The sequence below is a fragment of the Lycorma delicatula genome, chromosome 2 (genome assembly GCF_047948215.1).
Source record: "Lycorma delicatula isolate Av1 chromosome 2, ASM4794821v1, whole genome shotgun sequence".
NCBI lineage: Eukaryota > Metazoa > Arthropoda > Insecta > Hemiptera > Fulgoridae > Lycorma > Lycorma delicatula.
In genome coordinates, this window is record NC_134456.1 from 87,350,555 (window position 1) to 87,366,097 (window position 15,543).

The 15,543-nt window shown below is 24.8% G+C and overlaps 1 protein-coding gene across 18 annotated transcripts in view; it reads right to left on the minus strand.

Moving 5' to 3' along the window:
- The window catches only part of mbl (splicing regulator muscleblind), a 734,546-nt gene that overhangs the window by 41,135 nt on the left and 677,868 nt on the right, over positions 1-15,543 (minus strand). For 8 of the 18 annotated variants that reach the window (XR_012755086.1, XM_075355740.1, XM_075355735.1 and 5 more), the window contains 2 exons: positions 13,504-13,674; positions 6,244-6,441 (listed from right to left, as the gene is read on the minus strand). The exons of 2 other annotated variants lie outside the window; for them this stretch is intronic. Coding sequence is in view for 15 of the 16 variants with exons in the window: in XM_075355740.1 (XP_075211855.1) it covers positions 6,244-6,441; positions 13,504-13,674 (369 nt within the window). In the remaining variant the exon portion in view is untranslated. The remainder of the gene's footprint in view (positions 1-6,243; positions 6,442-13,503; positions 13,675-15,543) is intronic. 8 more of the 18 variants (XM_075355744.1, XM_075355745.1, XM_075355746.1 and 5 more) reach the window with 1 other exon arrangement.

Sequence of the window (15,543 nt, forward strand, 5' to 3'; positions counted from 1 at the left end):
TTTCTTTACTTAGATTTATTACTTTTAAACACATAATCTAATTTATTTTATTGTGCAGAATCTACCAATGAATTAAGTGACTAATGATTAAATTTAGTGTGAAATCATGTTTACGGATAAATTATCTTGGAAATGTAAAAATTAACATAAAATGTGAGTAATTTTTACATAAAAATTTAGCCAGTTCAGTTTTTATATTTGCTGATTACTTTTAAATACTTTTCTTAACTTACTTCATTTGAGAGGTTTCTTTTAGATAAATCTGAAAAAGATAATTTTGGAGGTCTGGTTCTAAAGGCGTTAATTTGGATGATTATAACTCATGAAATTCATAACCACATAATTTCAAAATTTTAAGATTATTTATCATATTATTTTAAATTGATCTGCTCTAACTAAAATTACTAACTTTTATAACTTCCCATATTCTACACTTTTTATATTAACAGCAATATATTTACAACTACACTTCATCAGAGAATCTTTTGCAGCAAGAATTTTTTTAATTTTCATACACAAAAAAGGATCTGACACTCCTATTCCCTAAGCACTTATAATTTTTTTTATCTTTTTTTAGATTAAAACATCTGCTTATCATAACTATATCTGAATATTGTATAATGCTAAACTCATAAAGCTAATACAGTATGTCTCATACACCTATGGCTAGTAGTCACAGAGATTTTTACACAAAAAGCATAAGAAATAAAAACTTATAAAAATAATTTGACATTTGGCAGATCTGTTTAAATATTACAAGAGACAACACTTAAAAATCTGTTTAAATCTAGTTATGAATTTTATAAGTTATAATAGTCAAATTAAGGTCTTCAAAGCAGAATTCTAAAAACTAAAAACAGAAATTTAATTAAACTTCTAAAATAAATTTTAAAAAAATTGTAAAGGTAATCAAAAAGTATAAAATTGATCAAGCTAAATTCTGACTCATATTTTATGGAAAACTGCAAGTTGATTTCCTAGATCATTTCCATCCTCAAACTTAATCATATGAAACACTTTAATCAGAAACACATGAATGCTCATGTGTTCATGCACATGCATGTGATCAGATAAACACACACACACACACACACACACACACACACACACACACACACACACACACACACACATACACACACACACACACACACACACACAAATAAACAAACAAACAGATGAATGAAAATCATAACCAAAAATATGAAGTAACCCTCAAAATTTGTACCACATCTTTAAACATAATACTAGTTTGGCATATTTTCATTACCACATGAAAGAATTATCACAAAATTATTATTCATGCAACATAAAATCTTATATAAATTTTAAAAAAACTATATAGAAAATTTAGCTTTTCATTCATTACCAATTCATGTAAAATATCAGAAACTGATACAATAACAGTAATTATAACAAATATAACTGTATTATCATAGCTGACACAAAATTGTTTGTTATGAAGAAAGAGTGGTAAAGTAATTAAAGTAAAATGGAAAAATGGTCAGTTTCAAGACGGTTAATTCATTTTATCTCACGGCAACAAATACACTGAGATAATATAAACAAACACTTTTACTTTAAACAAAATTTTTCCAAGATTAAAATAATAAATACAGGATAACTACCAAAGCCCATCAAAATAATTTTCAAATATAATATTCATGAAATGTTATGATTAGTTATTTTAGTTTTAACAACAATGTGTATGAAATACAAATGAAACAATGGTCATTGAGAAAAAGCAGTTTTAACAGAAGCAAGATAGTTTTTGAGCATGGGGATTTCTCTTTGTTCGCAACAGATTATTCATTATTACTTAGGGGTTAAATAGCTTAAAATAGCTTAAGTCCTTTTATATTCAAGTTTGTTCAAATTCTATGTTCAACAAATCCTGTTCAAGATTTAATAGTGTCCAAATAATTAAATATAGAAAAAAATAATCTGATCCTTTACATTATCTCAATAACCACATTTACGTTTTTAAAAGATAAAAAAAAAAAAATCAGAAAAATTTCTATCATTTGAATTATTCATCCATTTCAAACATAAGAGTTATTTACTTAATCTTAACATCAATATTACATAAATAATGAGAGTTTTATTTAAAATTTTAAAATAAAAACAACTGAAAACAGTAGGCTGAAACATAAAAATTCTAACAGAATATTAAAATAAAAATACAGCCTAGAGTTTTGTTTATAAATATATTGAAGAAAAGTAAACAAATTGTACATTAATCAGAGTAGTCACCGTGACTGTTTGAGTAATATCTTTTAAAAATATTTAAAATATTATTTTTAAAATAATGTTACAGCAACAGATAGGAAAAGCAGTTATGTTCTGAAATTATTTAATTTTAAGGACCAGCCTAACTCGCACACAAAATGTTAACAGAAAAGTTCAAAATGTTACTAGTTTTCCAAAACGCTGATCTGTCAGTGGAACTCCAGAAATTAACGTAATATAGGTTGACTAATTAATAATTTTTAATGCCTGGAGAGGGAATGAAATTTCTATGTATTCAACAAAAATTTATTTTATACTGTTTCTTACAGAGGTTATTGAACAAAGGGAGTAAAATTTAAGAAATACATGTATAAAATAAGATAAAAGCAATAAATATAGTGGTAGAGGCAAATATAAAATTCACAATGAATTCAGAAATAACAGAAAAAAGTAGTTAATAAATTAATTCAGGGAGGGAAAACATAAAGGCTTTGAAATGTAGTATTACTGCAAGATGTTGAAAATTACGTGGGTTAATAAAATCAAAACGAGGTAGTCTTAAGACAAAGAGGAAGTGTTTTATATAAATATTAATTTAATGAAATCCTATTTTTATATTGTTGTCCATATTTTTTTCTGTATTCAAAAGCAAAAACAAAATTCAGCAATACACCACAGTACAGAACCAAATTAGAGCTCTTACCTTATTCTTTCATTTTTATTATTCTCCTTTATGTACCAATAGCGTTTTTAAGAAATTCCTCATCAACAGTTGATGATGATGAATTCCTTAAAATTAAAATTTCACATTAAATAACAAAGTTATTACATATATAAAATACGTGTAATCAAATAAATAACATTTTTTTAACCATCTTTGTGACTAGCCACTAAAGACAGTGCTGTATTTAGTGGCTAGCCACAACAAAGATGTTTAAAACAAATTTTAATTATTTGACTGCACAATTTTATATGAAATAACTTTAGTATTCAAATGTGTCATTTTGAAATTTTAATTAACTGATGATGAGGAATTCCTCCAAAGCGCTATTGACATAAGGAAGAATAATAAAAATGAAAAAATAAGGTAAGAACTCTATTTGGTTTTGTACCATGGTGGATTGCTGAATTTTGTTTTTGTTTTTGAAAAAATATATATATATGTACATACATACACAAAAACACAGACGCATACTTTTTTAAACAAAAAAAAAATCATCTTATCTCATACTAATTTTAAAGAAATAAAGCACATCTTTTTATTCAGTAAAATTTTGGTGTATATCCAACAACAATGTTATCTGAAAATGTATATTATCTGAAATAAATGGATATTTTTTTTAAAAAATGCTTATATTATTAAAAAGCCCAACAAGACTTTTTCTTATCTGTAATTACTTCTGAATCAACCATCAGAAAATGGTGAAATTTCATTATGTACATTCTTCATATACTAAGATTGAAAATATAACTAATAAATTTGTATTTTTATTTGGGTATGACGGAATATGATCTGTTTCCCTTTATTCTGATCAAAATCTAGGTTAACATAAAACAAATTATGCATTAAAAAACATTGTTAGGCAATAAATAATTTGTATAAAGTTGCTATTAAATGAAATGTAGGTTGAAAATTATAGAAGAATAATCTGTTAATTTTTAAATCTGGCAATTCATTTACACATGGCTAAGTTAAAAATATTAGTCTTAAAAAATTTGTAAACACCAGATTGATTCAGATAATTTTTCTGTTTCTATCCTACAATGGATTTAGTAGGTTGGTAGCCCAATGCATTAAAACATCCAGGTTTAATTAATTTTCAAGTAAAGATGTATGTAGAGGGTAAAAACTGTGCAAGAAGACAAAGACTGAAATCTATAAATCAAATAACAGATGATGCAGGATATTGTTGCTATATTATGATTAAAAGTTTAATATATAATAGAAAGAATAAACACTGAAATATTTTGCAATGAATATCTTACATTTTACAGAAAATTTTCTTCTCATTTAACTTTAGTACTTATAACAAGCAGAAAATGTAACTAAATTCTATGTTGGCACATGCCAAATCTATTTCACTAGCTGTTTTAGTCACATACACAAAGCATAAAAGCATAAATGTATTCTATCTTTTGTTGAAGCAATCATTAATGATTCACTAACTACAAAAACCAACACTGCACCTTCACAGTTCAAATCTGCTTACTTTCCCTAATGAAAAATTCACTCTATACAATTAAAATCCAAGAAAATTAAAGCAGTTTCCTTATACCACACTTCTAAAGTTAATTAATTAATTACACCACTTAGTTTTTATTAAATGTAGTAAAATAGCAGAAACACTCTGATATCTTTTATCGTGAATAGAAAAAAAAACTAAAAGAATTACCATATTAATAAACAAAAATTCTAAAATAATCTTGAAGAAATTGAAGGAATATTTTTATATTAATACCTTACAAAACTTGACAACACACACTATGATTTTCAACAATTGAATATTCTAAAACTAGTAAAGCTGATAACATTACATAAGCGTATAAGAGTACAAAACTAAAAACACAAATTAGAGTTTTTTTTTTATTAGTAATGAAAATAATATTTAAAAACCATATCTTTCTTCAGTTAAAAAAAAAATTGAAATTTGATTTTCTTCCTGAAAAATCATTTCCCTAACAGATTAATTTTACTAGTTTCATTTTTAAAATTAAGTCATTCCATAACAAATTAATGAAATACTAAGGAAATATTAGGTTATACCTTATTTCTTGCTTATTACATTATTAAATGGTTACTTTAAGATTTGCCAAATATTAAATCATTTAGCAGTTAAAAACAGTTAAGAGAACATTTTTTTGTCTGTATCTAGTATTTTTAAACAATTTATACGATGAAATTCATATGACCATATTATGACCAGTAACATAATTTGTATGATGGACATAGGTAAAAATAAAAATATGAAACATCTGTTCACATGCCAAATATGATAGTATATTTGATAGGATATATACTATATGATATAGTATATATCCTAGTTTCATTAGTTAAGTCTTTTCATAATAATAACCACAACAGCAAAACACAGGCTATTTTACAGATGTAAAATATACCTCAGGAATCTTTTTTTTAACATATTTGGTAATTCACTAGTTAATTAGCACATGATAAAGTAGAATTATATCTAAAAAATATACTCATACTATCATGAAAACTTTATACCATCTAACTAATTCCTATGTAAATAAACACTTTATTTCAGTTAATTTATTAACTGAATAATAAACAAATGATACAGCATTAAAGTCTCTCTCAAAGAATAAAATAAATTTATTTTTTATAAAAACAGATAAAATGAGATTAAAGGTAACAAATGAGTGCAATAATACAAATATATAACATATAAGTGACACACGCACATGCACACACACTCACTCACACACATAAACAAACACTTCAATGTGAAAAATAATAGATGTGACACAAAATGAGCATTATTATTTTTGCAGTGGTGGAGAAAAGCAGGGTAAGAAATATAAAAAGAACACAGAGCAGAGGGCTTGTCAGCAGGGGTTCTTCAGAGTGTCCGATACACTGATCTAATGTTTATGTTACAGTGAAATGAAATCATAACACTGATATTACAGTGCGGTCACTCTGAAGCAGCAAAGAAGAATTAAGTAAAGCAAAGTAGACAGTAACCGTCTTGGTGTACTGTCATATAGCAAGAAGGGCCTATGAATCACTGCCCACATTATGCGCTGTAATATATATTTTTGAAAAACAAATAATAGTAATTTTTTAACATATCTAAAGATATGCTTGTAACAATGTCAGACTGTTTATATAACATTATTATATATATTTATGTGTAAATAGTATCTGTTTACACAATAATTCATAACTGTAATAAATTTATATTAATTTAAAAAAGCATAAAAATAAAAGCAGCAATTTATTACATATATTAGGGCAGCGGAACATAGAAACCCTATGGAGTCTAAGCCTACCGAGTGTGCAGCCTTGATATGGGCTTGCAGGTGCAGGGGTGGGTGGAAATAGCGGCAAAGGTCGCGAGAGCATCTACCCTTGACGGCATCCATGCAGACGGTGACACTCCCATCAGGAGCAGTAGAGGCGGGGTCTGGTGGGTGCGCAAAGCGGCACTCCGCACGCTTGCAAGCACCCCGCAGGTACTCACGGCACACCTACACCAAGACCAAGCAATGGGCCAAATACCGTTGCTGCTCATGTACTCACCCATAATACCATTGCACTCCCATACATCAATGTAACATAAAATAATAGTTTGTGACTAAACCACAATTTTAAATGGTTTAGAAAAGAGAAAAATACTTTTACTGTAAGCAATTCTTGTATAAATCCATTATGCTATAGCTTCATAATACAGTCACATACTTTGGCCTACCAAACTTCACACGCTTTCTTTCCTACCAAACTTTTTAATGTTTTTCAGATCCTTCTTACCTCTTTGTCTGAAGTTTTACATAGTAAATCAAAAGAGTTTAAAGTTTAGATTTAAATTAAAATTTTTTAGCAGTAGTAAATGTAGATAAAGTACAAATAAATTTTTTTTTTTAATTTGACAAAGAAGCATCATTCAATTTTTGTTTAAAGTATGAATGGCCAATTATTAGTTAATGGCTAAATTAACAGATGAAACTGCTTAATTTTATTTCCAGAAAAATTAAGTTCCTAATAAAGAACTAAAAAGCTGCAAGACAATAAACAAAATGTTATCTCCAAGTACAAAAAATACAATGCTCCATAATTAGCAATTTTTATTTTTATTTATCAATGAAGATTCAATAAAGAAAGCTTTTAAAAAACTATAAAGAGAAAGCAATCCTTAAGTTTTGTCAAATAACAAACAAAATTAACTACAGCTAATTCTTGATCAACATAGTATTCTTTTTTAGAATATATTATAAAAAAAAATAAATTTGAAAACCTGGCAGCAGATTATAATTTTTTTATTATTATTTTTCTAAAATTTAAGAACATTGAATACCAAAAACGTTGCAAGGCAGAGAAAGCAGGTTATATTAAAAAAGCATTTTTATTTTAAAATAAAAAACATTGGTGAATTAAACATCACCAATCAGTTTCCACCTGTCATAGCAAGTAGAAATAAAACAATAACAAATAATCAACACTGCATTGTGATTATCGACCTATTGTAGGGAAATCTGATTTTGAAATAAATAATATATATATATAAAATTTCAATTATATAATAAATAATTCTGGAGGAAAAAAACACAAATGATACTGAAGAACAAGTAAAAGTTAATTTTTTTTTTTTACTGTAAAGAAAGAAAAATTATTCAACATTTTATAAATTATAAAATGACTTTATAAATAAATGATTTCTAAGACGATAATATAATGACTATATTAAATTTTGTGACTGTATAAAAATTTAAAAAAATACATAGGAATCATTAATTGTAAAAATTAAAAGGTTTAATTTTATTAAAATAAGATTTAAATAAAACAAACGAAATCTTAGATATATTAACTTGTATGTACATAAAATACAGTAACTAAATTTTTATGCATTGTGTAGTCACTACTTCAAGTAAACCTATGCATAGCTATGAAATTATTTCTTTTTTCTTTTTTATTTAAATAATAATGATCTCATTACAAAAAAAAATAATTTCCTTGAAACGTACAGAAAATAATTTCTGTAATTTTTTAATATACTAATTTAATGAATTATACATGAGTACATGAGTAGCAATGGACACCTTGGAAAATTATACATACATAAATGAGACTACATAAGGAATGGAAAAAGGAAAAGGTAAAGCATAAAGTGCAATCAATTCACACATTGGATATATAATAGACAGTGGAAGAAAAGACACAAGAGATAGAGCAAGAGCCCATGCTGGAGGTGGTTCAGCCAACAGCACTAGTTAGTGTTATCCAAGGTTACTGCTGTATGTACAAAAAAAAGATACAAAAGAACCTCAACTTATTTTATTAAAGAACACACATTATCTGTCTCCAAGCTGATCGATACAATATATTAAACGTAAACAAAAACCTAACTTAATAAAATAAGTTTCCTTCACACATGCACATTAAAATAAATAAGTAAAATCAAACTTGGGGAAAATAAACAGCCAATTAGTTTTTTTTAAAAAGCCATATTAATAAATTAAAATAAAAATTAATTTAGTAAAAACTAGCAAAAGTAATCAGGAAAGTAAGTAGTAGTAAAAGACCAGCTTCAGAGCAATTAATAAAAAAATTAAAACAAATTAAAATAAATGCTGCAAAATATACAAAATAATAAAACTAAGATTATAAATACATAGTAAGCAAATAAGACAAAAAAATTAAAAAAAAAAAAAAAAAATTAAAAAATTAAATAAAAGACTAAAATATAATTTTGGTTAAATTTTTTTTAATAAATTATTTGTATTATTAAATAATTAAATGTAAATCATAACTAGTCATACACACACATATGCAAATGAAAACACACACACACACACACACACATTTTATTATTTATATTAAGACATTAAATTTGAAAAAATGTAAAATATGATCGATCAAATAATTAATTTAAAAATATTTAGCAAAAAACTTCAAACTAAAAAATAAACAAAATTCAGAAAAACATTTAAATGTCTACATTATGATGTGTAATTATGCACATAACATTAAACAAGGTTCTTCATTAAAAAAATAATCATACAAAAAATAAAATGAATTCTCTACATAAAATGAGCTGCAAAATAAATTAAAAAAATTAATAACAAGCCAAATTAAATAAATATAATAAAAATAATATATAAATAAAAGAAAATCATAAATACAAAACTGCAACAAATAGATAAGATTATTATAAAATGAAGCCACAATTATATAAAATTAAAAAAAAATAAAACATGAATGTATAAACATCAGGTAAAATAAAATTAGCAAGGAGACACAAATTTCAGCAGCATTTGTGCTGTGGCCAATTTTATAAGTAGCTTAACAATAAACTTTTCTTTTTTTCTTTTAATAAATTTTTCCAACACAGAAACTTATTAGCAACTAACAAAATTACTATGATCTAAACTATTTATATATATAGAAATTAAAACTAATTTTTGTTCCTATTATTGTTCCAGCTCAAACGAAAAACTCTAAAAAGGTTACATCTGGTTTTAATTTAAAAGCAAATCTAATTATTTACAAACAATCTACTCTATAATAAATTTAAAAAAAATATATAAATTTAACTATGTTTAACAAAATTTAATACGCCTATCTAATTAACCAAAATAAATAAAAAGCAATATATTAATACTAAGATACTTTTCACATGTAAAACATATGAAAACATATTTTTTTTAAATACGTCTTTTTTTTCCATCAACTAATTAATATAAATTTTTAATTAATAAATTTTTAAAATCTGAAAGGATAACATACTTAAATCTTAACAATTTATTTTATAAATGTCATATAAAATATATGAGAAATGACCTAAATAAAAAAAAACACACAAGAAAATCAGCTCTTAGTTTGCTTCTTTAATAATAATTATGTAGGCTAATTACCAGAGGAAAAAGCAGAAAAAATTTGTGACAAGAACAATTTACGTAAATACAGCATAAAAATTTCAACTAAACTTTACAAACTTAAACATACTTTCATTAATCTGATTTTTAAATCAGCACAAATAACATTCAAACAAAATATATATAAAAAAATAATAATAAAACTGGACTTTGAAGATTTTCTAGCGATTAAAAGAGATCATTTTAGAATAATGAATTGCTGATACTGAATGAGGCCATAACCAACCTGTTCTTTAATTATATTGTCTTATGGTGTACTTAATCATCACTCATAGTCATCTGTTGTTATGTATTGTCCATTCTAATTCCTTACTAGTAAACTGTGATGGCTTTTTTCAAAAAGTATTTTTTCTCTCCTTAACCAATACTGTACTTGCTGCATAACATCACCCACAGTGGTGTACGTTACTTTCTTTGTTCATATTTTGTTTAAAATACAAAAAACTGTTCTAAATTACATTTGTTAAAATAGCTCTATGTATATTAAATATTAACTACAGATTTTAAATGTTTTACAACAATGATTGTTATAAAATTATTTGCCTGTTGTTCAACAATACTAATTTTCTTCAATTTATTATTTGAGGGATCCAAATTTATTAAATACATTTTTATTATTCAAACCAGAAAAAAGACCCACTGTGAAAATGTTAACTAAATAATGTACGTGAATTTAGCATACTAACAACAAAAAGCTTCAAAATCCTCAAAATTTTTAGCTGTTTCTTGAATTGTGAATTTTTTAACACAGCTCTAACCCCAATGGTTTCCTTTTAATACAATACACAAATATAATTTTAGATAAATGGTTTGAATCAATAAGTATAAATCATTTGTGGCTTCATTCAAAATAAAAATCTGACCACAAACAGAAAACAGACCAACTAACATGCTTTTTTATTGGCAAAATTAGTGAATGTAGTCAAAAAGTGAGTGGCTGAGCGAGTTTATAAAACTACGCACTTAATAAATTTGGTTTGGATTGTTTAAAAAATTAATAGCTTAAGATATTTGCTATTTATAATACAACTGTCTGATTTACTCTGATTACAGAGTTTCAGAAGGGGAAATCAAAAATAAATCTATTCTTTAACTACCTATTCCTATTTTTCATTAAAATATGACTTTACATAAGATGGCTTATATTCAAGTAATGTTTTATGAACCTATACACAATTAATTGTTCCATTTCTTCCAATTCATAAATGATTAGTATCTACAATTTTTTTAAACTATTTTTCTATATTTGATTCTCAGATAAATAAATAATAAGTGAGGGAATTGTTTTGTTTTTTTTAGTTAAATAAGTGAATAATATATATATAAAAAAAAATACTGCTGTAAGTTATATCAATATTTATGAAAGCACAATGTTATAAATGTTGGTTAAGGAGTGAAAAAATGCCTTGATGGACTCTGAATGAGGTCATTACAAGTTATCACATGGATTCTTTTATAGACAATAGAGAATGAACTAATAACAAAAAATCATCAATTTGAGAGTCATTAAAATATCCTAGAGTAAAATAATATCAAATAGCAGGTAGGCAAATATTTATGGCCTCAATAAAGATTAACTTTTACACACGCGTAAACAAAATCAACAAAAATTAGTATTAAACTGTAAATGTGATTAGTTTCAAATAAAAACATAAAAAAATAACAATAATAATGCAATAAACATTTCTAATATTTCTAACTAAAATCAAAATACATTAGGTAGTGAAATTTACATTAACTCTGTTCTTAATCATTTCACACATTAATACTGTTGAACATAAATGAAATTCATAAATTTTTCACATTGAAAAATTATTAGAAAAATAATTTTATAATAAAACTACTTTTATAATAATAATTATTACCTTTACTAAAACAAACTGCAAAAAAAAAATAAAACACCACAATTAAACAATAATATTTTTTTAATGAACAAATATTCCTTTTCTGAAAGAGAAAGATCTAAAAAAATGATAACCGAAATTTTATAAATAATAATAAAGAATATTTTCAATAACAGTGATAATAAAAATGTTGCATGAATAAAAAAACTTTTAATAACTAAATTAGGTAACTGAATTAATTACGTAAAATTCATTCAAAGTCCAATTTTTATTCTAATTAAAACTAGGTTAAGGAGAATATTTTTCAGTTGTCTCCAAGGATGAATGTACATTACACAAAGGTCATTCTAAGCAATGGACACAGTAAGTGGTTAGTTGGATTTCTTAACCTTTATATACAAACTTTGTCACATTTACTATACTCAGTGTTGGAAATGAATAGTATGATTGTACTGATGTGATTGAAAAAAAAAACCATTTATTATGAAAGTAGAAGGAAAGGATTAAATTTAATTTATTTAATTGCAGCCACACAAGATTTAGCTTGTTTTTATGAGCCAATATAAAATGCTTCATATTATAATTATATTTGTAACAGATCAGCTGTATATCATAATAGTTTTTAACATACTGCAATAAAATAAAATTAAGAAAATGTTTTTAATTTTTTTTTAAAGATAATATTAAAAATAAAAATATTGAATAAAAAATTAATAACCAATTCAAGTAGTTATTTTTAATATAATTTTATTAATAAAAAAAATAAATATTAAATTGTTTCATCTTATTAAAAAAAAACTTTAAAATTAACACCACAAAATACTGAAGGAAGTGATATCATCAGTATCACCAGTAATATAACAACGAATACATTTTTAACATTCAATTCTCCGCTACACAATTTTAGCAATTATTATTATTTCTATTTTTTATTTTATTTTCTAAAGAAGAAATAAATTTATGGTAAAAAAAGACCAGTACAATCAATTTTTACATCGTAATAAAATGTAAAAGAAACACCAAACGAGCTATAAACTATTAAATTTCCTGTTATCTGATCAAACCGGTCTTCATAAGATGACTGAATTTGTACTTACAGTATAACATAAAAAATTTGTCCATTTTGAATCAGCTCAGAGGATAATACACAAAACCTTTTTACTGTATTAAAATTCATATTTTAATACATTTTAAAATCAAACTTTCTAAAGTTATATTTTATATTAAAGAATTTTTATTTTACAAAAATAACAGTTAAAAACCATTTTAAAAATGCATAAAAAGAAAACATTTTTTTGTTAAGTAATCTTAAATGTCAAACAAACATTCTCTTGTGTTACCTCGTTTTGTTTAACATATATGGAATACTTTGAAGCTCATAATAAATGATGTAACCAACATCAAAACCAAAAAAATCTTAAAAATATAACTTTTCAAAAAAATTCCTACATTAAAACAAATACAGTTTTTCCTATGTTGTAACTTAGCAGACAAAAAAAAGCTAAAATACATGGTGGAAGCAATTATAAATAATAGAACATATATTAAAATTAAAGTGGTCACTAATTGTAAATATATAAGACAACACAATCGTAAGTAAATTTCTAGGAAATTAAATTTCTGGAACTTGGGGGAATAAATCATACATTGCATAAAATGAAATAAATATTCAATAGTATTTTTATTTTTTTGAGGGAAGAACTATACATAACAAAAATGCAAAATTAGAACAAAACACAGTATGTCTGAAACATAATGACCAGACATAACCTTTAATCTATAATAAATAATATTAAAAATAAAGTAGATGACTGACCTCTAGCCTGTCAGATCGCGGCATCTTCTGCTGCGTGACTACTGTCTGCTGCACCATTCCTAAGGTAGCAGTGGGGTCAGGGCCCATCAGGGCTGGCATGATGGGCGGACTGAAGTATGGGCTGAATGTACTGCCTACCTGTGGCATCCCCGTCAGATAAGGGGTCGTTGCCTGTATAACAAACTTCAATCTTAGATCATTCGATACAAAAATATATTAATATTAAATAATTATGCGCTAGAAATATAAATTACTAAGTTTTAATTTATTAGGTTAAAATAAACTATAAAGTATTAACAATATAAGTAAGAAGCTAATGCATTTATCATTGTTATAAATGTAGAAGGATTCAAAAATAATACAAAGCGACTACTGATGGCACAGATTTTGATCTTTTTCAAATGATATAATCTACAAATCAATGCTACATGAATTTAAGAAAAAACTATTTTATGCCAACAAATTAATCAGAAAATCTCTTAAACAATTACAAATAAGAAAAGAGACTGTTTTATTTCAATCTCAAAGATAGATTATTTTTTATTTACAGCTTTTTCAATATAAATTTTCTTACCTTGAAAAAATTCCATTACGTTATTTTGAATTATAAATTTTATCATAAAAATCATACATAATAAATAGTTTAAATATTAATAAATTCTTCTGAGAATTAATTAAAGAAATATTAATAAATTGATTTTCATTATAAAGAAATTTAAAAACTAAATGGTCAGATGTTTTTGAGTAAAGAACCAGCAGTTATTTTTGTAAATACAACATAATTTTATAACAAAAGAGATTTAATTTCTTTTAAGTCTTTTAAGTCTTAATTTCTTCTTTTTTTTCTTTTTTTTTAATAAATGCAGAACCATTCTACAACTGAGTGTATAATTATACTATATTAGATGCATGATATAATTAGAAAAAAAAGATTTTGTTAAGTACTGCTTTGTTAATTTTAAGAAATTATTATTACAAATAAATTTGTCTGTTGTAATTAAAATTATTTAATAATAATATAAATAAATTGCATTCCTCAAATTGATACAAGGAATATAATTTTCTAATTCCAATTTCCAAAACAATTTCACAACATCTTTTTCTCAGAAACTCATTAAGAGTGATTCACTAATAATAAATTAAAAACATCAGATCCAAAGTCAAAAATAAAAATTAAATATTTTTGAATCTGTTTAACATTTATCATACCTCCAATTAGTTTCTGGCAAAAGATGTCAGCAATGAAAATGTTTTTTAAGCACTAAGAAATAAGTGCATATATATTTACTGAGTATCCCATGAGGAAACTAAATATAGAATTCATCATTACATTTATAAGTGAAAATAAAGAAAAAAAGTTCATGTAAACGTGATACAAGAAATATTCTGTGTCCAGGTATGCATATTGAAACCCCAATTCCAAATAAAATGATACTTTATTTTTGTAGATCTAAATAACTGAATAAAATTTCCTGTTTTAGAATAAAACAGTATTATATAATTTCTCTGTTTATCAACAGTTATTACTTTTAAAGGTTATATTTATCCAAATTTATTAAAAATATTGAATGAAATTTCAAAAACTTCTTTCATAACTTATCGCTTTTATTTGCTTCTGAAGCCACCTTTATTTAATATATTCGAAGAGAATAATAGGAAATGAGATTAAAAAAGAAATTAAAAAAACAATAAAAATGTGGTTCTATTTATCATTAACAAATTTACAGTTTTATATTACTTTTCTTTTATAGAACTCAATAAATAACGTTAATAAAATTATTACTCATTTAAGTTTTAGAAAGCTCAGTTGCACAGGATTGGAATGGATTGCTGTACTAGCAAATGGGTTCTTGTTATCTACAATGAACTGTCACAGTTCACTATAGCCTACAATGTATTATTAGCACTGCCAGTACTATTTCATACAATTCAGTAGAACTATTACACATGTGTGTTTAAGCTTACTAAACTTTGATGAGTAAGTAGTTATCAAGTAGGTAAATAAACCTGTCTATAATTACACATACCCAATAAATAAAT